The 20,584-nt window shown below is 40.2% G+C and overlaps 1 protein-coding gene across 1 annotated transcript; it reads left to right on the top strand.

The window, feature by feature from the left end:
- Positions 1–2: 2 nt before the first annotated feature.
- On the top strand, positions 3–19,946 carry psen1 (presenilin 1). The gene is made up of 11 exons (XM_022217180.2): positions 3–151; positions 5,125–5,210; positions 8,987–9,315; positions 9,703–9,844; positions 10,951–11,018; positions 11,135–11,355; positions 13,065–13,163; positions 15,545–15,637; positions 15,728–15,904; positions 17,820–17,938; positions 18,164–19,946. Exons 2-11 carry the CDS (start codon positions 5,175–5,177, stop codon positions 18,317–18,319), a joined length of 1,440 nt encoding a protein of 479 aa, XP_022072872.2. The 5' UTR covers positions 3–151; positions 5,125–5,174; the 3' UTR covers positions 18,320–19,946.
- Positions 19,947–20,584: the final 638 nt, after the last annotated feature.

Here is a 20,584-nt window from a genome sequence, read left to right as displayed (position 1 = left end):
GTGTGTTCTTGAACGCAGCCCGAGCAGGAAGCAGTCCACAGCTGCCGCCGGATGATCTGTGAGGAGGCAGGAACAACAAAGAGGAGAAAGTACCCGGGTTTTAACCAGCTCCGCTACACAAATACAGCAAATTATCCACTCTTCCTGGCAGGTGAGTGACATTATTTCAACACTACACTCCGGGAGCCACGTTTAACCGGAGCTTCCCCGGTTAGCTACCGTTAGCCGCCCAGCGCGGCCGCCGCTCCTCTGCCGTTATTGTGACATTACTGGCTAACGTTAACTAGCCGTTTTCTCGAATGATAAAACACCTCCGTTAGCACTGATCGATCATTAACGTTATCGATCTCTGCTTTTAAATCTAATGACAACGTGAGGAGTTAATTTGAACCATTAGCTCTTCAGCAATTAATAACGAATTGTCATTTCCCATGTGTTTAATCAGTAACGTGATTGTTACACACGCACAAATACTTTGGTTTAGCATTAATGGTAACGTATCCTGACATATAATTTAACTCTTGTTTCATAGTTAATGCGAGTTTATATGCCGATTACAAGTCTGTATGCACGTAGAAAGAGCTTTTGGTTTCTGTAATCATTCCTCTTGTCCAAACCGAACGTGGGAAAGAAGATATACTGTATTTATTCTACATACATCTTAAATATTCATATATCTTGCATACTTACATGCACTGTTTATGTGGTTCACACTGTATATATTATTTATACTGCCCTGAAAGCTACTGCACTGAGAAATGTCACATTGCACAAGACTTTTACTTCTTCTGCTAAACTGCATTCTCATTGTCTTAGTTTGTGTACTCTGCAAAAACAGTAAAGTTCTACCAATGCTGTTGTTCAATACTGTTGTGAAAGTTAAACTCCTTTATTTTCAAGTTTTTCAGGTTAAACGGTACTCTGCACATTTTGTTTGCTATTATTGTGACATATATCTATATATAGTTCAGATAATATCACTAGCTGACTTCTGCATTTTCAGTTTTTCGTTAATATGAGCTCAAAATGGAACAATTCGTGACATCTTCTTTCTATTTTTTGCATATTTTAACTCACCCATAATCAGTGATTATTTTAATCTACTTTTCCAATATTGCAGATTCTAAATCAATGACATAAGAGCAAGAATTTTGAAAATTTATCTTTTTAACTTCCTGACATATTGTTGATGAAACATAGCCTCAAATTTTTATGTACGAAAAATATGTAGGGGAAGTGAATCAAAGGGCCATTTTTTTATTATCTTGGAAAGTATTTTCTATATCAAGCTGAAATTTCACAATGTTATTAATATCCATATTATGTACTATAAAAATCTTTAGCAAATTAGAGATTATCAAGCAGAAATTGTTCTAAAAAATGTGACATTCTGAGATTAAATGTCCCTGCTATGTACTTTTGCTTAAATAGGATTTTTTTATGCAGGAGTTTTACTCATACCGGAGCATTTTAACATAGCTGTGTTAAGTTAAATCTCTATGTGCAAAAATTATACTAAAAACTTACTGAAAGTCGGTTAACAGGATTTTTATTGTTAGTCTGGAAAATATTTGATAAATCAAGCTGAAATTTCACAAACATCTTGATATACATGTGTTATGCTAGAAATCATAGAAATTGGATGATTTCAGATGGAATTACTTCTCTAATTTCTCTCACACACATACAATAACCCACTTAAAACTAAAAATCAAAAGAGCACAAGGAATCCAGGCATTCTGTGGGTTGTACATTTCTGTCGGGTCATAACTTTAGCTCTAAATTAGCCAGGTTAATCATATAATTCATAATACTGTAGGGTCTTAGCCTTATGTTCTGGCTTCTTCCCACAGTTTAAAGACATGCTGGGGTTAATGGGTGATTCTAAATTGGCTACAGGTGTGACCGAGCCTGGTTGTCTGTCTCTTTGTGTTAGTAACCCTGTGATCGGCTGGCAGCCTGTGCAGGTGGAACCTACCTTTCACCCTACATCACCTGGATTAATCCTCCACAACTCTTTACAGGATAAAGCAGCATATTAATGGTCATAGGTTGGATGGAATTAGCCTTAATGTTCATTATAGTCAGATAAATAGTATTTTTATTCAGCTTTTGTGAGGTTTTAATCCTTAATATTTAAATTGCACAATTAAATTCACACCATAAATCACAGTAAAGGCTCTTAACCTGAATATTTAAACTTTTCTTCTGGTGCTGCTGCTGCTTTAAATGTTCTATATAAATGATGGTGACTTAACTTCTCCTGACCTTTTAAAGTTCAGCCAAGGCTAATACCAGTCTTAATTAGATAAATCAGCCGGGTATCTTCCAGCGCTGGAGTCTTTCTAAAATCAATTTTCCTCTTTGTGTTCCGATCCCTCTGCTCTGCCGCTCAGTGAGGAGACTTTATCCGGTGAAACACAAAGAAGGGCTTTTATTTAAGAACTTTTGGAGATAGCAGCTCGATTCAACTCATTGAAACGTGATGATGTCATCCGGAGCTGCAACGATGTCGGCCTGGAAATTCGCTGTAATTGTTGAGATTTACAAACACTTTTCTGAGCTGTTGGTGAATTTCTTATTGTGTAAAATACAGAGAATAACAAATGGTCCAGATTCTGAAATCTAACTGCTTTTATAGTGGACGGATACTCAGGAATTCCTTTTTTTGGACGGCATACCTAATTTTCTAAGTTTAACCTCGTGATCAGTTCTCTCTTTTATCAACTTTCCAAAGACTAAAAACCATCTGGAGATGAAACCGTTTCTCTCCAGGTGGACCTCAGGCCTTTTCTTCTGACCTCTTTTCTTGAAACCTTATGCAACCTGAACACAAGCATGCAGAGCTGGTTGAAAGTCTGAAAACAACAGAGAAATGGATCATTTAACATGTCAATAAATTCCATCCTTTGAGCTCACTCTATAGTTTGTTTACACACCAATACATTTAAATTAATCAATTTTCTGAATTTTTATTAAGAATAAAGTCAAATTCTGTGATTCCAGCTCCTTGGATTTGATTATTTTCTCATTTCTTTTCTCCTCTTCACATCAGTTACAGTGAATTTCGTTGGCGATTAAGATAAATGGCAAACATAATGCGATTTTCCAGTTACTCCAGCAGCAAAAAAGCACTTCCTCTTGTCTGACAGAGAGCATAGAATAGATTAATTGTCTTCCAAAATGTGTCTAAATGAGATTTGTAATGTTTTTGTGTTTCTTGTGTGGTCAGCTGCTTGTATTTCAGGTTTTTTGTCAAACATAAGAAATCAGACAATAGATATGTGTAAAAACTAGAGCTGCTACATTTATTTGATCAACTATTAAATCAATCGACAATTTTTTATAATCAGTTAATTATTTTGTATAGCTTTCTAAGAAAAAAGTAGATATTCTTTGATTCAAGTTAGTGTATTTGGTGTATTTTCTGTTTTTTTTCTTCTCATTTATGGCACTAAACTGAATATCTTTGGGTTGTGGACAAAATGATCAACGTTTTTCCTCATTTTCTTACCTTATATAGACCAAACAACTAGTTGAGTAATCTAGAAAATGATAGACAATCATGATAACTGTTATTTACAGTGGTAATGTCAGCATTGGCTAGACTTTAAAATGCATTTTTACACAGAAAGACGACTATGAATTATGTAGATGCGATGAAAAAGGTTCACTTCACACCATTATATACAAAAGGAATGACTACCTCTATGGCTGCGCAATGTTGGAAAGAAGTGACGTTGTGATATTTTATTTTTCTGCAATATGGAAAAAAAGCAGGAATCTTTTTCTCCAGATGACATGAATCGGTCAATTCATAAGGAATTACTAATTACAGAAGAATTAGAGTGATTTTGTAGAGATCTGCCTCAAAAATTAAAAGAAATTCTTTCACACAGAGCTTAAAAAAGCAGTTTTAAACATTTCTCACACTGACCAAGACTTCCAGAGCAGTTTGTAGCTTTGGATTCCATTTGAATCTGGCTTTGCACTAGGGCTGGACCCGAATATCCCGAATATCCGGATATTCGTTCGCTACGGCACTATCCGGATATTAATTTGGTATCCGAATATCCGAGATATTCATTAAAAATCATAGTCATTTACCACCTTAACAATGTCTAGACTGTATTTCTGATTAATTTGTTATCTTCAATGGAAAAAAAAAAGTTTTTCTTTCAAAAATAAGGACATTTCTTAGTGACCCCTATCTTTTGATTGTAGTGTGTTTGCAAATATTGATTTTCGACATGTTTTTTGGAGTAATTTAATTGTTTTTTAATGTTTTAACCCTTTAAGCTTCAGTCAATTCCAGCCGTTTTCAGTACAAAAAATCGCTAATATTCTATTTTTAAATAAAAAAAAATTACGAAAAATACGGGGAATATTGGACGCGCATCGGGAGGTGCATTTCCTTGAAAACGACCGATTCGGGGATTTTATACCGACTTCAGGACATGTTTTGGACAAAATAGTTTACTGGCTTGTGTCATCTGATGTAAAAGGTTGGATTATGGCCGTTTTTTGTGGAATCTTTTTTTTTGTGTGTAATAATAAACCCGGAAATGTGAGTCGCGCTGTGTGCTTTGAAGCCGTGTATAGAGAACGGATGGATGAATATTTGTTTTTGTCGGACAAATGTGTTTTTCTCACCCGCTGTGGTAATCGCATCTGAAAGTGGTTTATACCGGCGAATTCATGAGAATCTAAGCTTTCCATCGGTGTATAGTGTTTGTATAATCGTGTTTGCACCCGTCGGACATTCTTGAAATTCCTATGCAAATTAGTAGGTGTACCGCCGGCGGTACACTGAAGCTTTAAATATCACCGAATCTCAGTGGAATTAAGATAGACTTTCTCATGTGAAACTATCCTCTTATGTGATTAATGACGGTAGATATGAATTCCACCCAATAAATCTGTTTTTTTTCCTGTCTAAAGTCTTGTGACAACAGCTCGTGTTTACAATGGAAAAGCTCCAGAATCAGCTCTGCTCTGTTATGCTCCAACAGCTTATCACACCCTCTATCTTTACACCCTCGGTTTTATTCAGTGTTGTCGCCAACGAGCTTTTGCAGAACCTATTTGTGGACTATAATTTAGTTTCCTGCTCTCTTTCCACAGGGTGAAACAGTCTGGTTTGCATGTGAGGACAAGCGTCGGCCGAGCCAACCATGGCGAACAATGCAGAGGATATTGAAAACAACATGGTCAGTATGAAAGCTCCAGCGCTAATGTATCGGCTAATGATTATCTAGCCGCTGTGTTTCCGTAAAGGAATGGTCATCTGCTGCTGTTGGTGACGCCATCTGATAAGTTTGGGTTGGTTTGGCCTTTGCTGCAGTAAATAACGCAGGGCAGGATGATTATGTTGTGATAAGGAGTGATGCATTTTTACAACGCTGATATGCCCCTACAGCAACGTGAATGTTTTTTTATACGGCAAAGACAACGTCAAACACAAAATAAAAACCAAGAACAACAGAGGTAAAGTACATCCCTATGAGCCTTTGTAAATAAAGGCATTTCCTTCTCAGCTGTGAGAAAAAGTCAAAGTCCAGCTTTATAGTTGGAGCCAATTCCACAACCCCGAGGCTCGTCCAGAGTTTTGTTTACCTCACAACAATTAGATCTGTACAATACGTTTCACTCTCTAGAGGCCGACAAATCATTTATTTTCTGTCCTGAATTGTCACATTATAAGCAGATTGGTGGGAAAAAGGAGATTTAGCACGCTTTTGAATCAAATTTAGAACTAATTCAAGGAAGTTTCATTCATCTTTTGCGTCTTTGAGAGCAACAGCGGCTCATTTTAAATCTTTTTTAAAATGAAAATTTCAGATATTTTCAGGCACCTTCAACTAAATTTGGACCATTTTGAGTTATTTTCAACAACTCTTGACTCATTTTGGACATTTTTGGACCAATTTAGTTGCTTCGGATAAGTTTGAAATACTTTTGGACATTTTTAGACTGAAAATCAAAGCTACTGGATGAGTAAATAAATGTGTCTCGGCTCAGAAACAGCGAACAGAGGAGCAAGTTGTTGGAGATCATTTAGCATGGTGAAACATCTTCCTGCAGAGGCTTAAATGTGGCCTAAAATGTGTCCAAAATGACTTAAATTGACCTTAATGACTCAAATCTTGCTTTAAATGAGAAAATGTAAGATATTTTCAGGCACCTTCAAGTAAGTTTTGACCACTTTTGAGTAATTTTCAACAACTCTTGACTCCTTTTGGACATTTTTGGACCAATTTTGTTGCTTCGGATAAGTTTGAAATACTTTTGGACATTTTTAGACTGAAAATCAAAGCTACTGGATGAGTAAATAAATGTGGCTCGGCTCAGAAACAGCGAACAGAGGAGCAAGTTGTTGGAGATCCATTTAGCATGGTGAAACATCTTCCTAGAGATGATGAGCAGAGACTGAAATGTGGCCTAAAATGACTTAAATTGACCTTAATGACTTGAATCTTGTTTAAAAAGAGAATATTTAAGATATTTTCGGGCACCTTCAAGTAAGTTTTGACCACTTTTGAGTCATTTTCAACAACTCTTGACTCCTTTTGGACGGCTTTATTCCCAGTCCTGAGAAACAATGCGGCGCTCCACACACACACTGAGGTCATTTCACACAGCTGCCTGTTTAAGAGCTCTGGCAGCTTCTCGCTTTTCAGATCGCTCTCTCCGGAGATATACACCTCCTGTCTTCTTTTTGTGCGTACCTGGTGAGATTGCTTCACGTCTGGGCTGCCTTGTGTCTCGACTCGCCTGGCAGCCTGACAGTTTGAGTTCACGCATTCTCCTTGATTTTTGGCGTCCTTATTTTGTCCTGACGGAGACGGATCCTCAGGGTGGAACAAGCTCGGCGTTTGTTATCCTTGGAGGAACTGAGCTACCGAGCCAGTTCAGCTCTGAAATGCAAACACTTTCTGATAACACGACTGCCTTGTTCACATACGTGTTGGTGCAGAACTTTCGCAGAAAGATAGGAGAGGATTGATGGATTGGTTTGAACTATCTACGTGCCAAATTCTCAGATCAGAATATTCAAAATGTCTCTGTTCTCATGCACACACAGCCTGTAAAGATGTAATTATGTTTTATGAGGGAAAGGGTTGCAGTAGTAGAGGGCTGGTTCAACTGGAAATTACTGTCTGAGTTTGGCAGAAGATCTACTTTTCAGGGTAACTAGCAAATTTTCAGTCACTTCCAACCAGGTAGCACTAGACCAGGGGTTTCAAACATGTGGCTCGTGGGCCAAAACCGGCCCACCAGATGGTCCAATCCGGCCCACAGGGTGACTATGTGAACTGTAACAATTACAATGAAGATATTACCTACAATTTGTCTTCTGGTCTCATTCTTGTAATATTTTGTCTTGTTTTTGTTTTTTTATGTCTGACGTTTATCGTTTGTCTCATGCTTTTGTCGTTTTGTGTTTCCTTTTTGCCTCACTTGTGTTTTTTGTGTCTCATTTTTGTCATTTTGTGTTTTGCATTTATTCATTGTTTTGTGTATGGTTTTTAATGTTTTGTTTCATGCTTTTGTCTTTTTTTGTGTCGTTTGTTCATTTTTTGTTGCTTTATACTTTTTTTGTCTAATTTTTTGTTACTTTTCTGTGTTTCGTGTCGTCTTATTTTTTGTCATTTTGTTTCTTGCTTTTGCTATGTCTCTCTTTTTTGTAACGTTTTTGTTGTGTATTTGTCCTTTTAAGTCTGGCATTTATCGTTTTGTTTCACGCTTTTGTAAATTTTTGTGTCGTTTGTCCATTTTTTGTTGCTCTATAAACTTTTTGTCTAATTTTTTGTCTCTTTTTTTGTTTTTGTTTGTCTTATTTTTTGTCATTTTGTTTCTTTCTTTTTTTTGTTGTTTTTTGTCTTTTTTAAAGTTAAATACTGTGTCATTCATTTACAGATACCCATGATTAAATGTTTTGTTCCTTTGTAGAAAAACTGATCTGTAAGTTGCGGTGTGTAAATGATAAACTGAGGCATAATGTTGTTGAAATTGAATTTATTTTTCTTCAACAAATTTCAGCTAGTTCATGCTGTTTTGTAAAAAGATGGTTCCTTAAATTTGAACATTTTCAGAATGCGCTTTTTGCACTAAATCAAAGGATGTTGTGGTTATTTTGTTGTGATTTTACTGGTCCGGCCCACTTTAGATCAAATTGGGCTGAATGTGGCCCCTGAACTAAATAAGTTTGACACCTCTGCACTAGACCATCCTGCCTCATGTTTCCTGACCTTCAGGTGTCTATTATTGTGGCCCACTGTGTCATTCAGTTGCCTCTCCGGTGAGTCTTTTATCTCCACCACCGATGGTCCATGTCCTGCTTCTGAGCTGGACAGCCACTCTGACAAGAACCTGGTTCATTTGCGTTTACTTTAAGCTCACCCAGGCTGCAGAGCAAAACAAGGACGCCATCAAGTCCAGCTGCGATGAGGTAGCTGATTACCATTTCCAGCTGCAGCTGAAGAGGGTGGAGCTGGAGTCTGTCTGCACGTTGAGAGGCAGCCAAGTGACACTGAGAATCACAACAATCCTGTCAGCCAGCAAGCAGGGAAACATGAGATAGAATGGACCTGAGCTGCCTGAGTAGAAGCAACTGGACTTTCTAAAAGAAGTGTGAAAGTACTGTGAATCGCCAGCTCTGATCAGAACTTTTAGAGTAAGACTATAGAGAATAAAAGAGTCCAGATGTTTGTGAATTGATCCTTTAGCCTGGAACTGGAGTGACAGACTTTGCATCCAGGTTAAAATGTATTTACCAACAAGGCCAAATATGAAGAATGTGCATGTGAGAAAATATGTTGGTTATGATCAGTGTGCTATCTTTTTTTTTTTTTTTTTTTTCTCTAATAAACAATTTTAAATCCTTATTGTTCTGTGATTATAGAGGTGTCTTTTAACTAGTACAGAATTCTAAATATTGAGTCCGCACAGAAAAATAATGTGATTGTTCTCCCTTTATCAACAGGACCAACAGCAGACCAATACAGCCCCAGAACCCCCTCAGGAGGCCAGTGTGGCCAGAGCGAGGTCGAGGGGAGGTTCAGGAGCTGGAGGAGGAGGAGGAGGAGGAGACGCTGGAGGCAACAGTAGCGGCCCGGAGCAGAACGGGCAGCCTCCCGCCGCTCGTCCTCCGCTGGTGGTGGAAACCGAGGAGGACGAGGATGAAGAACAGACCTTGAAATACGGCGCCAAGCACGTCATCATGCTGTTCGTCCCCGTGACGCTCTGCATGGTGGTCGTCGTGGCGACCATAAAGTCCGTCAGCTTCTACACGCAGAAGGACGGCCAGAGGCTGTGAGTGTTGTGACTGGGCTGTTTGAATACGATGTAATGCTGCAACTCTGCCACTAGGTGGAGTCAATGTAACGTATTATTTCTGCATAGTTTGAATACCAAGACAACACTGTAATTGCATAAGATCATTATGGCCGAGTCTGAATCTGGCCCAGAACATGTAAACGGAGCATTTTATGTCTTTAGCTGCCACCCAGAGCAGTTTATCGCCCCTGAAATAGCTGTCAGCCTAAACACTGAGCTCCCAAAATGAACTATAATAACACGTGAAAGCCAACGTATACAAACACATACACAGGGAGATTTCTTCACCGCGTTTGTTATGCTTTCTATTCTCTGCTGTTGTGTTTACGTCTCTTGATGAGTGTTTGGAACGTGCGTTTCCAGGATCTACACCCCGTTTCCCGAAGACACAGACACGGTAGCAGAGAGAGCGTTAAACTCCATCCTGAACGCCACCATCATGATCACTGTGATCATCGTCATGACTCTGGTGCTGGTGCTGTTATACAAGTACCGCTGCTACAAGGTACAGGCTTCTCACGACACAAAATAACAGCCCACATGTTACTAATAACCACAGTCACATCTCTGTACAGATTTTAATAGACTGAACTTTTTTTGGTATTATTCAACCTTGCATGCTGATTATTAGTGTCTTAATGTATTTTGGTGTAGAATTGGTATAAGGACAAATGTTGACATCAGACTTGAAATGTGCAGAATATTTTAATTAGAAAGTATTTTAATTTGTTGCCATTCTTTTCTTGGAGGTTTTGTGTTACCACCACTGTAAACTGTACCAAGGTTAAACTTCTTGCTCGCTCAATATCTTTTTTTTTTTTAATTCTCTTTTTATTTGAATCTTGTGGAACTTTTGTTTTGCATTTTCAGGGAAAATGTCAACTTTTCCATCATGTAAACTTCTTGTACAATATCAATCCATTCCTCAATAGTGGCTGCTTCCACTTTTAACCACTTTCTCGTAATGGTTTTCTTGTCGCCAATAGTATACCAAGTAATTTCTTGTCATTTACAATTGCTTAATATCTTTTTCTTGATAAATACTGCAATTTACTGATGTTCCCCAAACGCCTCACATTGCATGCTCGCAATTGAGGTCCCATTAGCTCTCCCAGAACAGCATCAGTCCAGGTGAAAACAATGCAGCTTAGTGGTCTTATCCAGCACCTGTCTATTGTGTAAAATACTGCAGATGTGTATGAGAGAAGAGCTGGAAGTCAAATAAGGCATATTTAAATCTACATTCTGCTTGTTTGACCTCCTGTCTTCTCCAGTCTTTACTTAAAGGGACACTTTCTCATCACAGAGAAATCACGAATGTTATTAATTCTATCTGCGCTTTACCTGTTTTGTAAAAATGACAGTAGTTGTGTCGTAGCGGGTGCAACAAAACTACCAGAAAAGTGTAGAAAATGACCATAAATCATGTTCTGTAAAGCTGCACAGGTGAAGTTTTGTGGTTTTTAAAACCTAAACTCGTGTTAAACCGGACCACCAAACGGATGGATAGTCAACCTCCACCATCTAACAGTCTTTTTAGTTTAAGACAAACTCCAGAAGGCTGTTTTTATTTTTTCGATTTAATATGAACTCTGATTTTCATCTTCACAGGTGATCCAAGGCTGGCTCTTCCTCTCCTCCCTCCTCCTGCTCTTCTTCTTTTCCTACATCTACCTCAAGTAAGCAGCACGTCTCATCATTTTATTCCCAAACTTGCATGAAAAGTTCATAAATATCATCAGCCTATTTAACTCTTTATGACGGTACATGATGGAGTTTTTCTCTTTTCCAACAGAGAGGTTTTCAAGACCTACAACGTGGCCATGGACTACTTCACCCTGGCCATAATAATTTGGAACTTCGGCGTCGTGGGCATGATGTGCATCCACTGGAAGGGACCTCTGCGGCTCCAGCAGGCCTACCTCATCATGATCAGCGCCCTCATGGCCCTGGTTTTCATCAAGTACCTGCCAGAGTGGACCGCCTGGCTCATATTAGCCGTCATCTCCGTCTACGGTAAATCCTCACGTCTACTTTCTGACCTCTGAGCAAAAAAGTTCGAGTCTTCAAGCAACCTTTTGAAGATGCACATCAGTCGTCTGGTTTCTTTTAGCAGCTGCATTAGATGACAGGATGACACAGCCTGAAGGAAAAGGGCAAATTTAATATATATCATCGAACCAAGTTTAGATTTAGCACGTGCTATTTTTATTTTAAAACATTTTGGCAGTTTAGCTTTTTCTAGATTTATATACAATGAATTAAACCTTACGACATATCCTTCTAACAGAACTCTGTGTGTTCTTATTTATAGTAAGGATTTTCTCCTCTCTAGTGTTACATATGAAATAAATGTTGACATCACATAGCGTGCTGTAAGGAAGGATGTTTCTCATGACTGAACGTGTACACAGATTCTTGACAAAACTGGGCTGGAAGTGTGGGAGAGACAAAGTATAAAATGATCAAAATACTGCATCAGCAGAGTCACAGAAGTGTTTTGGGTCAGTTTCCAAAAGTTCGTTAAGTTTTCCCTCCTGTCTTGGTGTAGTAAATGTCAACTTTTTTGTGAGAAAGTAGCATTAGTGGCTTCAATCAGTGGTCCCCAACCAGCGGGCTGCACAGAGAGAATAAAAACGGTTTGTTTTATATTCCTGTCGGAGTCTGCAGGGAGTTTTATTTTGAAAAATGACAAGATCATCTTCCTGTCTGTGCTTGTTTCCCGAACTTGTTGTTAAATGAAGCCGTTAATCTGCCAAAATTATGAAAAACAAACGTCTCTGGAGAGATTCTTTTAAAAGAGGGAGAAACTTGATGCTGACACAGAAGAAAAAGTAAGTAAATGTTTACCAATAACAAGTCATTAAAAAATAAACAAGTCATCAAATAAACAAGTCGTTTATTTGTTTAGGATGCTTTTTAAAAAACAAAACAAACAAGAAACGAGACAGAGTTATGTGACAATGGACGTCTGTCTGTCTGTCTGTGTGCAGCATCACTCAAAAACAGACCAACGGATTTGGATGAAATTTTCAGGGAAGGTCAGAAATGACACGAGGACCAAGTGATTAGATTTTGGCAGTGATGCAGCTTATAGTCTGGATCCATGAATTTGTTAAATATTTCTGTATCATTGCCAGATAGCAGCAACGACTGAGCAGCCTTGGCGGAGTACTGGGCTCTCTGAGTGCTTTTCTTTTTTGTTATGTGTGTGATGACCAGTCATAGGAAATTGTTAGATGGAAAGAAAAAATAGAATCTGGTCTGCGGTGCAAAATATGTTGGAGACCATTGGCTTAAATAATGCGTTTGCTTTTTGCAGAAATTCAGATGTTGCCGTGTTGTTTGGTCTCTTTCTTCTATAACCATGTACAGAGACAAAGTTAAGGTTATATTTGACATAATAAATTAGATTTCTAGTGATTGTTCAGTTTCCATGTTCAAACAAAAAAGTTTTTCAGGAAAAGAACTAAAGTGATTCTGAGAATTTTAGTTAAAGATGAATTGGAGCGTTTTGGTTCTGCCGGAGCTAGAATTTATGTCCTCAGATGTGTCTAGCAGGGAGATAGTAATCCTAAATGTTTCAGTCGAGGGTAACCGAACTTCTTTTTTTCTTCCCTGCCTGTTGTTATCACAGATGTCGTGTGAGGCTTTTCGACCTCTCAAAGAGCTCTTTGTTCGGTGGCTAACGTCTCTTGTCTGGTCTCTGTCTTGTTTCCTCTCAGATCTGCTGGCGGTTCTTTGTCCCAAAGGGCCTCTGAGGATCCTGGTGGAGACGGCTCAGGAGAGGAATGAACCCATCTTCCCAGCTCTCATCTACTCTTGTAAGATCTAACACCATCTACAGGATGACTTTACTACGTTTATTAGCGCTTTACTGTAGCTAAACACACAGAAAGATTTCACTTCAGTAGTCAGAAATCAACTGATGCTTCAGATTCTTACAGGATTTTAACCGTAATATTAAAATATATCTGGTAAATTTAGATCATAATTCTCTGTAGAGTATTACCCTTACTATTTAAACTTGTCAGGTAGGTTCCAGTCTTATTTCTAGATATAAAGTCACTTTGGCTCACGTTCTGTTGATTTAAATGTTCTTTCATTTGTAATTTTCAGAACTTTCACTTCCACATCTTTAAACATTTCCACTTCAAGTGAATCTTAAAGCCCCGTCAGCGCTTTCACGCACTTCATCTTCTTTTACTGCAGCTCTAATTAACGGTTTCAGCTTTTGGCTTGTATTTCAAATTTTGCTGTTTTTAAATGGTCAGACATCAACTAAATCTTTAACTCTTAAACTAATGACTGCGTTCTAAATCGCATTCTTTTTCTTTTTACTGACGGTACAGCTGTGCCCAAAAACGTGCTGGTTCATGCAGTTTGCATACAACTAGGATGTACTGCTGCTACTTTATAGTCTTTAACTTTGACTGTCACATGCTGTCATCTGTCTGCGGGTCAGAATGGGCAGAAAGGCATGTTAATGTACACATCCATGTATTTTTAGCATGCTCCGTCTGACATACTATGTGTTGAGACTCACTAAATGGTTTGGAAGTTTGGATATGGGAACACACCCGCTGTCTGCTTCTACAGAGAGAACAGCAATGCCACAAACTAAGACCAGAGGTGTCTTTGCTTGAACCGACAGTAAGATGGGGATGATACTAAAAATGCGCCCCACAAACGGATGTCTCTGTTGTCTTCTGGAAAAGGATAGCGTAATATGGACATGATGAATCAGTTATGAGCACGTAGCGACTTGATTAGACCAGTAAGAAAAAGTGTCGGTTTCTGCCTGTCCAGACTAAAACACAACAGCTTCAGTAGTGTTTTCTGGAGGCTCCTTTTTGCGAATCCTAAAACCATCGGAGTGCAGATGTTTAGCGTAAATATAGCAGAAATTATGCCATAGTAGCAGCTTTATTGTTATTATACTGAAGTCAGACAGCAGTATAATGAGTTTGGATGGTAAATCTGAGGTATAAAAAGAGTTAAGACAAACAAAACATTAGAATTAAATACAATACAGTGCAAATGCATCAGACAGGGAGCAGCAATATAATATTATATGGATGGACCCAGCGTAAACTAACCGTGACGTCACCCGTTGGTTTCAACGCCGAGAAAATGAAGCCTGGATTTTGCTACTTCCTGGTCGCCGTTTTGGATTTTTTTGGAGCCAGTGATGTAAAAAGCGACATCAAACAGGCTGGACCGGAGAGCAACTAGGGGCAGGATTGGCTGAGAACTCTCTTATCCCGCCCACATTTTACCGCAGAGGCTTCAGTTGCTGTCTGTCAAGTATAGCCACACCCCCTGGCTCCGCCAACTTTAACGATTTATTTAAAATTCAGTATTGATTTATTTTAAGATCGGCCGCCTGATCTCTCATTTTGACCATGAAAACTAACGGGGAAAAAAATCCTGAGCTGTAGAAAATCAGTCTATCAAATTTTATTTTTTCCAAAAATGAATTGGGGTCTATGGAGAAAAAAGCTTTTTGGAGCCAACCCTAGTGGACGGCGTGATATTGCAAGTTTTTGACACTTCCGGGTTGGCTTCAATTCTGGAGCCAGATGCTACGTCCATTATATATACAGTCTATGGGATGGACATGACCCCCACAATGCTTTAAAACCAAACTTTATCACTGCTGATGTGGCCGAGCCTTTCCTCTTCTTTCAGCACTTTTATTTCAAGTGACTCTTCAGTTACTCACTTCAAATCCTGATTCTACTCCATCCTGATCTGATGTTTTAACAGCTTCAGGTGGTTACACTAAAATGCCCCATAAGCTGCTTTAAATGGTGACACATCAGCCCACTCTTCCACTCCTTTCAGTGCTTTAACTTCGACTGACACTTCAACTCTCCGCGTTTCCGCTCGGTGACTCTCAAAAGGCTTTTTGCACTTTCACTTCGCTTGAATCCTTTCAGTAGGTAAAGCTGTGTTGAATAAAGCTTTCTGTGCTTCTGTTAAATACCACTTTAACTTCATGCAGTGCTTGTCTTTTAATTCCCAATTTAACTGACTTTAGTGCTTCAACGGAGGCTGCAGTTTTATGTCAAAAGTGCTCCAACATCAGCTGATACTGCCGCGCAAAAATGTTTAAAAAGATCTACAGTTATTGCAGTCAGAGCAAACACACTCCCTATAACTCAGACCTTCTGCTATTTTAATTGATTCTCTTCTTCCACAGCTACGATGGTTTGGCTCGTCAACATGGCCGACACCGACGGGCCGAAGAGGAACTCCACAGAAGCAGCTTCGCCCCAACAAGAGACTCAACAAGGTGAGCGCTGAGTCTGGATGATTGATTGGGTTTCAGGTCGCTGCCGGATGGTTACTCCTCAAACTGAGTCTGTTTGATCTCACCCGACAGCGCCCATAGCGTCTCCGACCCCCTCGAGTCCGTCTCAGGACGACGGAGGATTCACCTCCAACTGGATCAGCAACCAGGAGCACCAGCTGGGACCGATACAGTCTACCGAGGAGACCCGGCGGGAGATCCAGCAGATGCCCTCGGCCCGTCCTCCGCCTGAAGACGACGACGAGGAGCGTGAGTCATGAAGCGGAGTATTAAACCTCGTTTGGCTCAGTTTTAAAGCCAGTAAATCCAGTAAATATTGTGCATTTAAACATGTCATCATCCAGCTGTGAGGGAGTTTTACTATAGTTTGAAGCAGTAGTGAAGTAACGAGTCAGTATTTTGAATATTGCTGTTTGTTACCTCCGCCAAGGAGGTTATGTGACACCCGGCGTTTGCGTGTCTGTCTGTCTGTCTGTTAGCAAGATAACTCAAAAACGCCTGGGCTGATTCACATGAAATTTTGAGGGGATGTAGACTATGGTAAGAGGAAGAGCTGATTTAATTTTGGTGGCAATCTGGAAAGGATCCTGGATTCTGGATCACTTTGAAATTTTTTAGTATGTTTTAGTATGTGGTCCAAAATAGGACAAAAACATCATAGGTTAGTATGTCGTCCAACAAATTGGAACAAGGTGTCCAGATAGCTCAACTGGTTCTTCCTTTACTCTCCTCCTCATGTTTCCTGCCTCTCATTCGCATCCTACATAATTTTATAAAAGCCTAAAAATGCCCCCAAAAAAAGCCATTTGTCATAATAAGAAACTGGAACAAATCAGAATAATATTAGGTGTGTGTGTGTGTGTGTGTGTGTGTGTGTGTGTGTGTGTGTGTGTGTGTGTGTGTGTGTGTGTGTGTGTGTGTGTGTGTGTGTGTGTGTGTGTGTGTGTGTGTGTGTGTGTGTTCGTTCTTGTACTTGCTACATGGTGAGTACCATTTTCTGCATTTAACTATCAAAGTGAGGACATTTTTACAAAGTGAGGACATTTTGACCGGTCCTCACTTTGAAACAGCCATGTTTGAGGGTGAAGACTTGTTTTTAGAGAACAGGTATGAATTGAGGTTTGGTTAGGGTAAGGATTAGGGTTAGGCGATCAGTTGTGATAGTTAAGGTTAGGGTAAGGCTCTAGGAAATGCATTATACCTATGGATGTCCTCACTAAGATAGAAGTACAAACATGTGTGTGTGTGTGTGTGTGAGACATGAGCTTAAATTTGTGATATTTAAATGAAAATCACTTAATTCTACATAAATAGAACTGTGTGCAGTAAATAGATTCTGTGTTGGATGAAGAGTAACATCAGCGTCCATGCCGGTGCAGTATTCTCTGTCCTTTCAGCTCGTTTTTTTAGTCTCTAACACATCTTGAAGGAAATATTTTTCTCTGTTGGGCTTCTCTCTCTTCTCCAACGAGTCGTTAATCTTGTCTGTTTGAAGGATAAGAAGCCTGCTGTGGACTTTCAGAGATTTTCTTCTAAAAACCAAATCGAAGCGCAGAGACTGATTCAGCATAGTAGATGCTGTAATACTCTGAAGGACTGAGGAAAAGCATAAATCTTTAATTTGTCTGTTTCCTGTTGCTTTCCTCTCCAAAATGCAGTGTTTCTTTCCTTACTGTCTGTTTAAATCCTTATACCATGACATGCAAAATAAAAAAAAACATGAAATGTGCATGAAAAATAGCAGTGATAGTAGATAAGTGTCCCTTCAGATTTAACCCTCAGCTCTACATGAAGCTGGACTCTGTAATTCAGACTCAGATTGTCTGCTCGCTGTGTAATCATCATCTTTCGCTTCCCTGTTTTCCGAACACATTAAACGTTTATTGGAATGTTTTTATGCGTTCCCCTTTCTGCGAAATTGGTGCGTACGTGAATGTTTTAGTCGGAGAAAATTAGGAAGCCATTATTCACTGCAATTGCTAGGTTTCAAGTCTATTTGAGGGGCCTGCCGCTCTTTCCCGGCTCGGAGCGTCGGTAAATACGGGGTCGGAGCTCTTGTTTGCGCGGTAATTACAGCCGAGGGGGCCGGAGGGTGTGGGGCCGGAGCGAACCCCGTGTTTGAATTGCCTCCACCCTGACTGTGGTGTCCTCCTGCTGTTCTCAGGGGGCGTCAAGCTGGGCCTTGGAGACTTCATCTTCTACAGCATGCTGGTGGGAAAGGCGTCAGCCACGGCCAGCGGCGACTGGAACACCACGCTGGCCTGCTTCGTAGCCATCCTCATTGTGAGTTGCCTATTTTGGTGTCACGTTCGAGTGTTTGAGTCACCGCAAAAGCCCATCTCATCACAATATGCAACCCCACTTTATGTGAACCGCTTGATTGTATAACAAGCTGTTTGTGTGTGTGTGTGTGTGTTTTTTTTTTTTTCTCCCCCCGCTGTGCTGATTTTGTTTGGTACACAATGTGCCGTTTCCTCAGGGTTTAACTTTCTCTGTGTGCCCCCGCAGGGCCTGTGTCTGACCCTGCTGCTGCTCGCCATCTTCAAGAAAGCCCTTCCCGCTCTGCCCATCTCCATCTTTTTTGGCCTGGTCTTCTACTTCGCCACAGACAACTTGGTACGGCCCTTCATGGACAAGCTGGCGCTACACCAGTTCTACATTTAGCAGGACGCTGCCCCGATAACCCTCACCCACATAGCTCTCCGGCCAACAACACGAGAGCGGTCCCGTCGCAGCCGGAGGAACAAAAGGTCGATGCAGGGGCCCCTCCCGTCCCCACATCCCCTCCTAAGACCTCCTGATGCCGGGACACACCATGTTATTTTTCTTCTTTTTGTTGTTGTTGTTGCTCTGCCTTTCTTTCTGGCGCCAAGGGAGGGTTTTTTTCCCCCCCGACAACGGTTAAATAAACGTTTTAATTCAGTTTTAAAACCAAGAAGTGACGTTTCTCGCTCGACTCGGGAACATTTGTACCTTTTATTTATCCAGGGAAGCTTCAGCGCCCCTGCTTCACATCCACAAACTCTATCCTGGGGCTTTGCAGCAGGTGCCTTGCTCAGGGACACCTCGGCGGTAGCTGTTGAGCAAAGGGAGGTAATTTTTCATGAAATCTCCCTTTCGAAGACTTTAAACATCTTTAATCACACGCGAGCTACAAGCGCCCCTCCCCAAGATTACAAAAGCCTTCATACATGAGACTAACGGACACTCGACGACGATGATAATAGATAGAAATGTGTAGTTTGATTGTGTTTGAGATGTCGGTCACCGGAGCGTGCTTTCCTCACTGCTGTTAGGAGTGTTGTTTCTTCACTTTAGACACTAAATTCAAAGCTCTGACGGACGATTTGCACCCACAAAGACAGACGCTTTGATCACGTTGGGAGGATTTTGCTCTCCAGGACTGAATTGTGAGTGTTGTTGTGACACCGAATCATCACCCTTGAAGTTTTAAATCGCGTTCGAATCACGGCTCTGAGAGGGAGGGAGGAGCTCAAACACCCACCTGCTGGAGCAGTCGGAGGTTCAGTGCCTTGCTCAAGGGCATTTCAGTAGTTGTTGTTGTTGTTGTCATTACTGTGGGACAGAAACGTGCTTTTCATTCTACCCCCCCACCCCCCAGACCGTCATTTTTTTGATTTCTTTCTCTCTCGACCTGTCCAGGGATTGTAACCTGTGATCGTCCGGTCACAAACTCTGAACCTTTAGGCTACAGCTGCCCTCATGACGCTCGCCTGGTGCTGTTTGGATCTATGCTACATCAAACACAAACACTGTTGTGTTTTTGGGGTTTATTTTTCCACGATACGCAGAAGAGCAACTTTGTATTTTTTGAGATACGGGGGTTAAATGTTAACTGCGTTCCTGCTAAAAATCAGAAAACTGAAACGCTTCATTCAGTCCTGATCAATGAGGGAATAGATGCAGATGAATTTGATACTTGAATTTGCGAACATTTTTTTAAAAATCTCCATTCACGAAGCGTAAAAAGCTTAACCGACCTTCAAAAGAAACCAAAACATTTGAAATCAAGGTGAGAGACTGTAGAGGACCATCTGCTCTTCTGTTGTTGCACTCGAGCTTCACGCTTGCAGATAAAAGAATCTAAGAGGGAACAAAATGATGATATTTGTTCTGAGACTCTTTTTAGTTTTTTTCTTCTTCCCTTTTTGTTTTTAGGGAATATGTTGGGTGACTGGCTTTTATCTGTCCTTCACATGCATATGTGTGTTATGCAAGGTTATTCTGATTCAGATTTTGTTCTTTTTTTAATAAACAATGAAACTGAAAACGGGCTATATTTTTATTCCTTCTCGCCCTGTGCGGACCGCAGCGTCGCTCTGAAGGTGGTAATCTGTCCAAACAGTTGGGTTTCGGTGGCAGCTATACTAGTGTTTTCTGCAGTTTACCAGCCGGTGTCGGACTACCTATCTCAATTTGATTGTGTTCTAGACTACCAAAAAGCGTACTTAACGATCCTGTGTGCTCACAAAAGTCAGTCTGCACGTAGGTGAAGGGCTGGGAACTGCAGCATTTTGATCTGCAGCAGGTCAAGACATTAAAAAAAATGGTTCCAGGGCCCGTATATTTAACAACAAGACGAGTTTTCTCAGCTTGGATTTGAAGTTTATAACAGAAACCTTCCTTTAAAACTGTTGGTGTGGAATCTGAAGGGTTCAGACATTTTTTTTTTTTATTCAATAGCGTCAATTCACACATATCAGGGGACATCAGATAGTAAAGTCAAGACTTTCCAATGTTCTATTAAAGAGAGAAATCCAACCATTCATTGTCTGCAGGAGTTAGTGCCAGCAGGAACAAGAAAAATATTATTTTTAGGAGGAGACATCAATCATCTTTGTTTTTTTTTTGTCAAGAGAACCCCCCAGTTTGTGCTCCTTTTTCTTCTGTATCAGTCAGAATTTACTG

Source organism: Acanthochromis polyacanthus, chromosome 1, assembly GCF_021347895.1.
Source record: "Acanthochromis polyacanthus isolate Apoly-LR-REF ecotype Palm Island chromosome 1, KAUST_Apoly_ChrSc, whole genome shotgun sequence".
Classification (NCBI taxonomy): Eukaryota; Metazoa; Chordata; class Actinopteri; family Pomacentridae; genus Acanthochromis; species Acanthochromis polyacanthus.
Note: the sequence above shows the minus strand (reverse complement) of the source record. Positions and strands in the feature narration are given on the sequence as shown.

Coding starts and splice junctions, on each gene's coding strand:
- psen1 (XM_022217180.2), top strand. CDS start 5,175: ATGGCGAACAATGCAGAGGATATTGAAAACAACATG. Junction 11,019..11,134: donor TTTTCCTACATCTACCTCAA/GTAAGCAGCACG, acceptor CTTTTCCAACAG/AGAGGTTTTCAAGACCTACA. Junction 15,638..15,727: donor CCAACAAGAGACTCAACAAG/GTGAGCGCTGAG, acceptor CTCACCCGACAG/CGCCCATAGCGTCTCCGACC.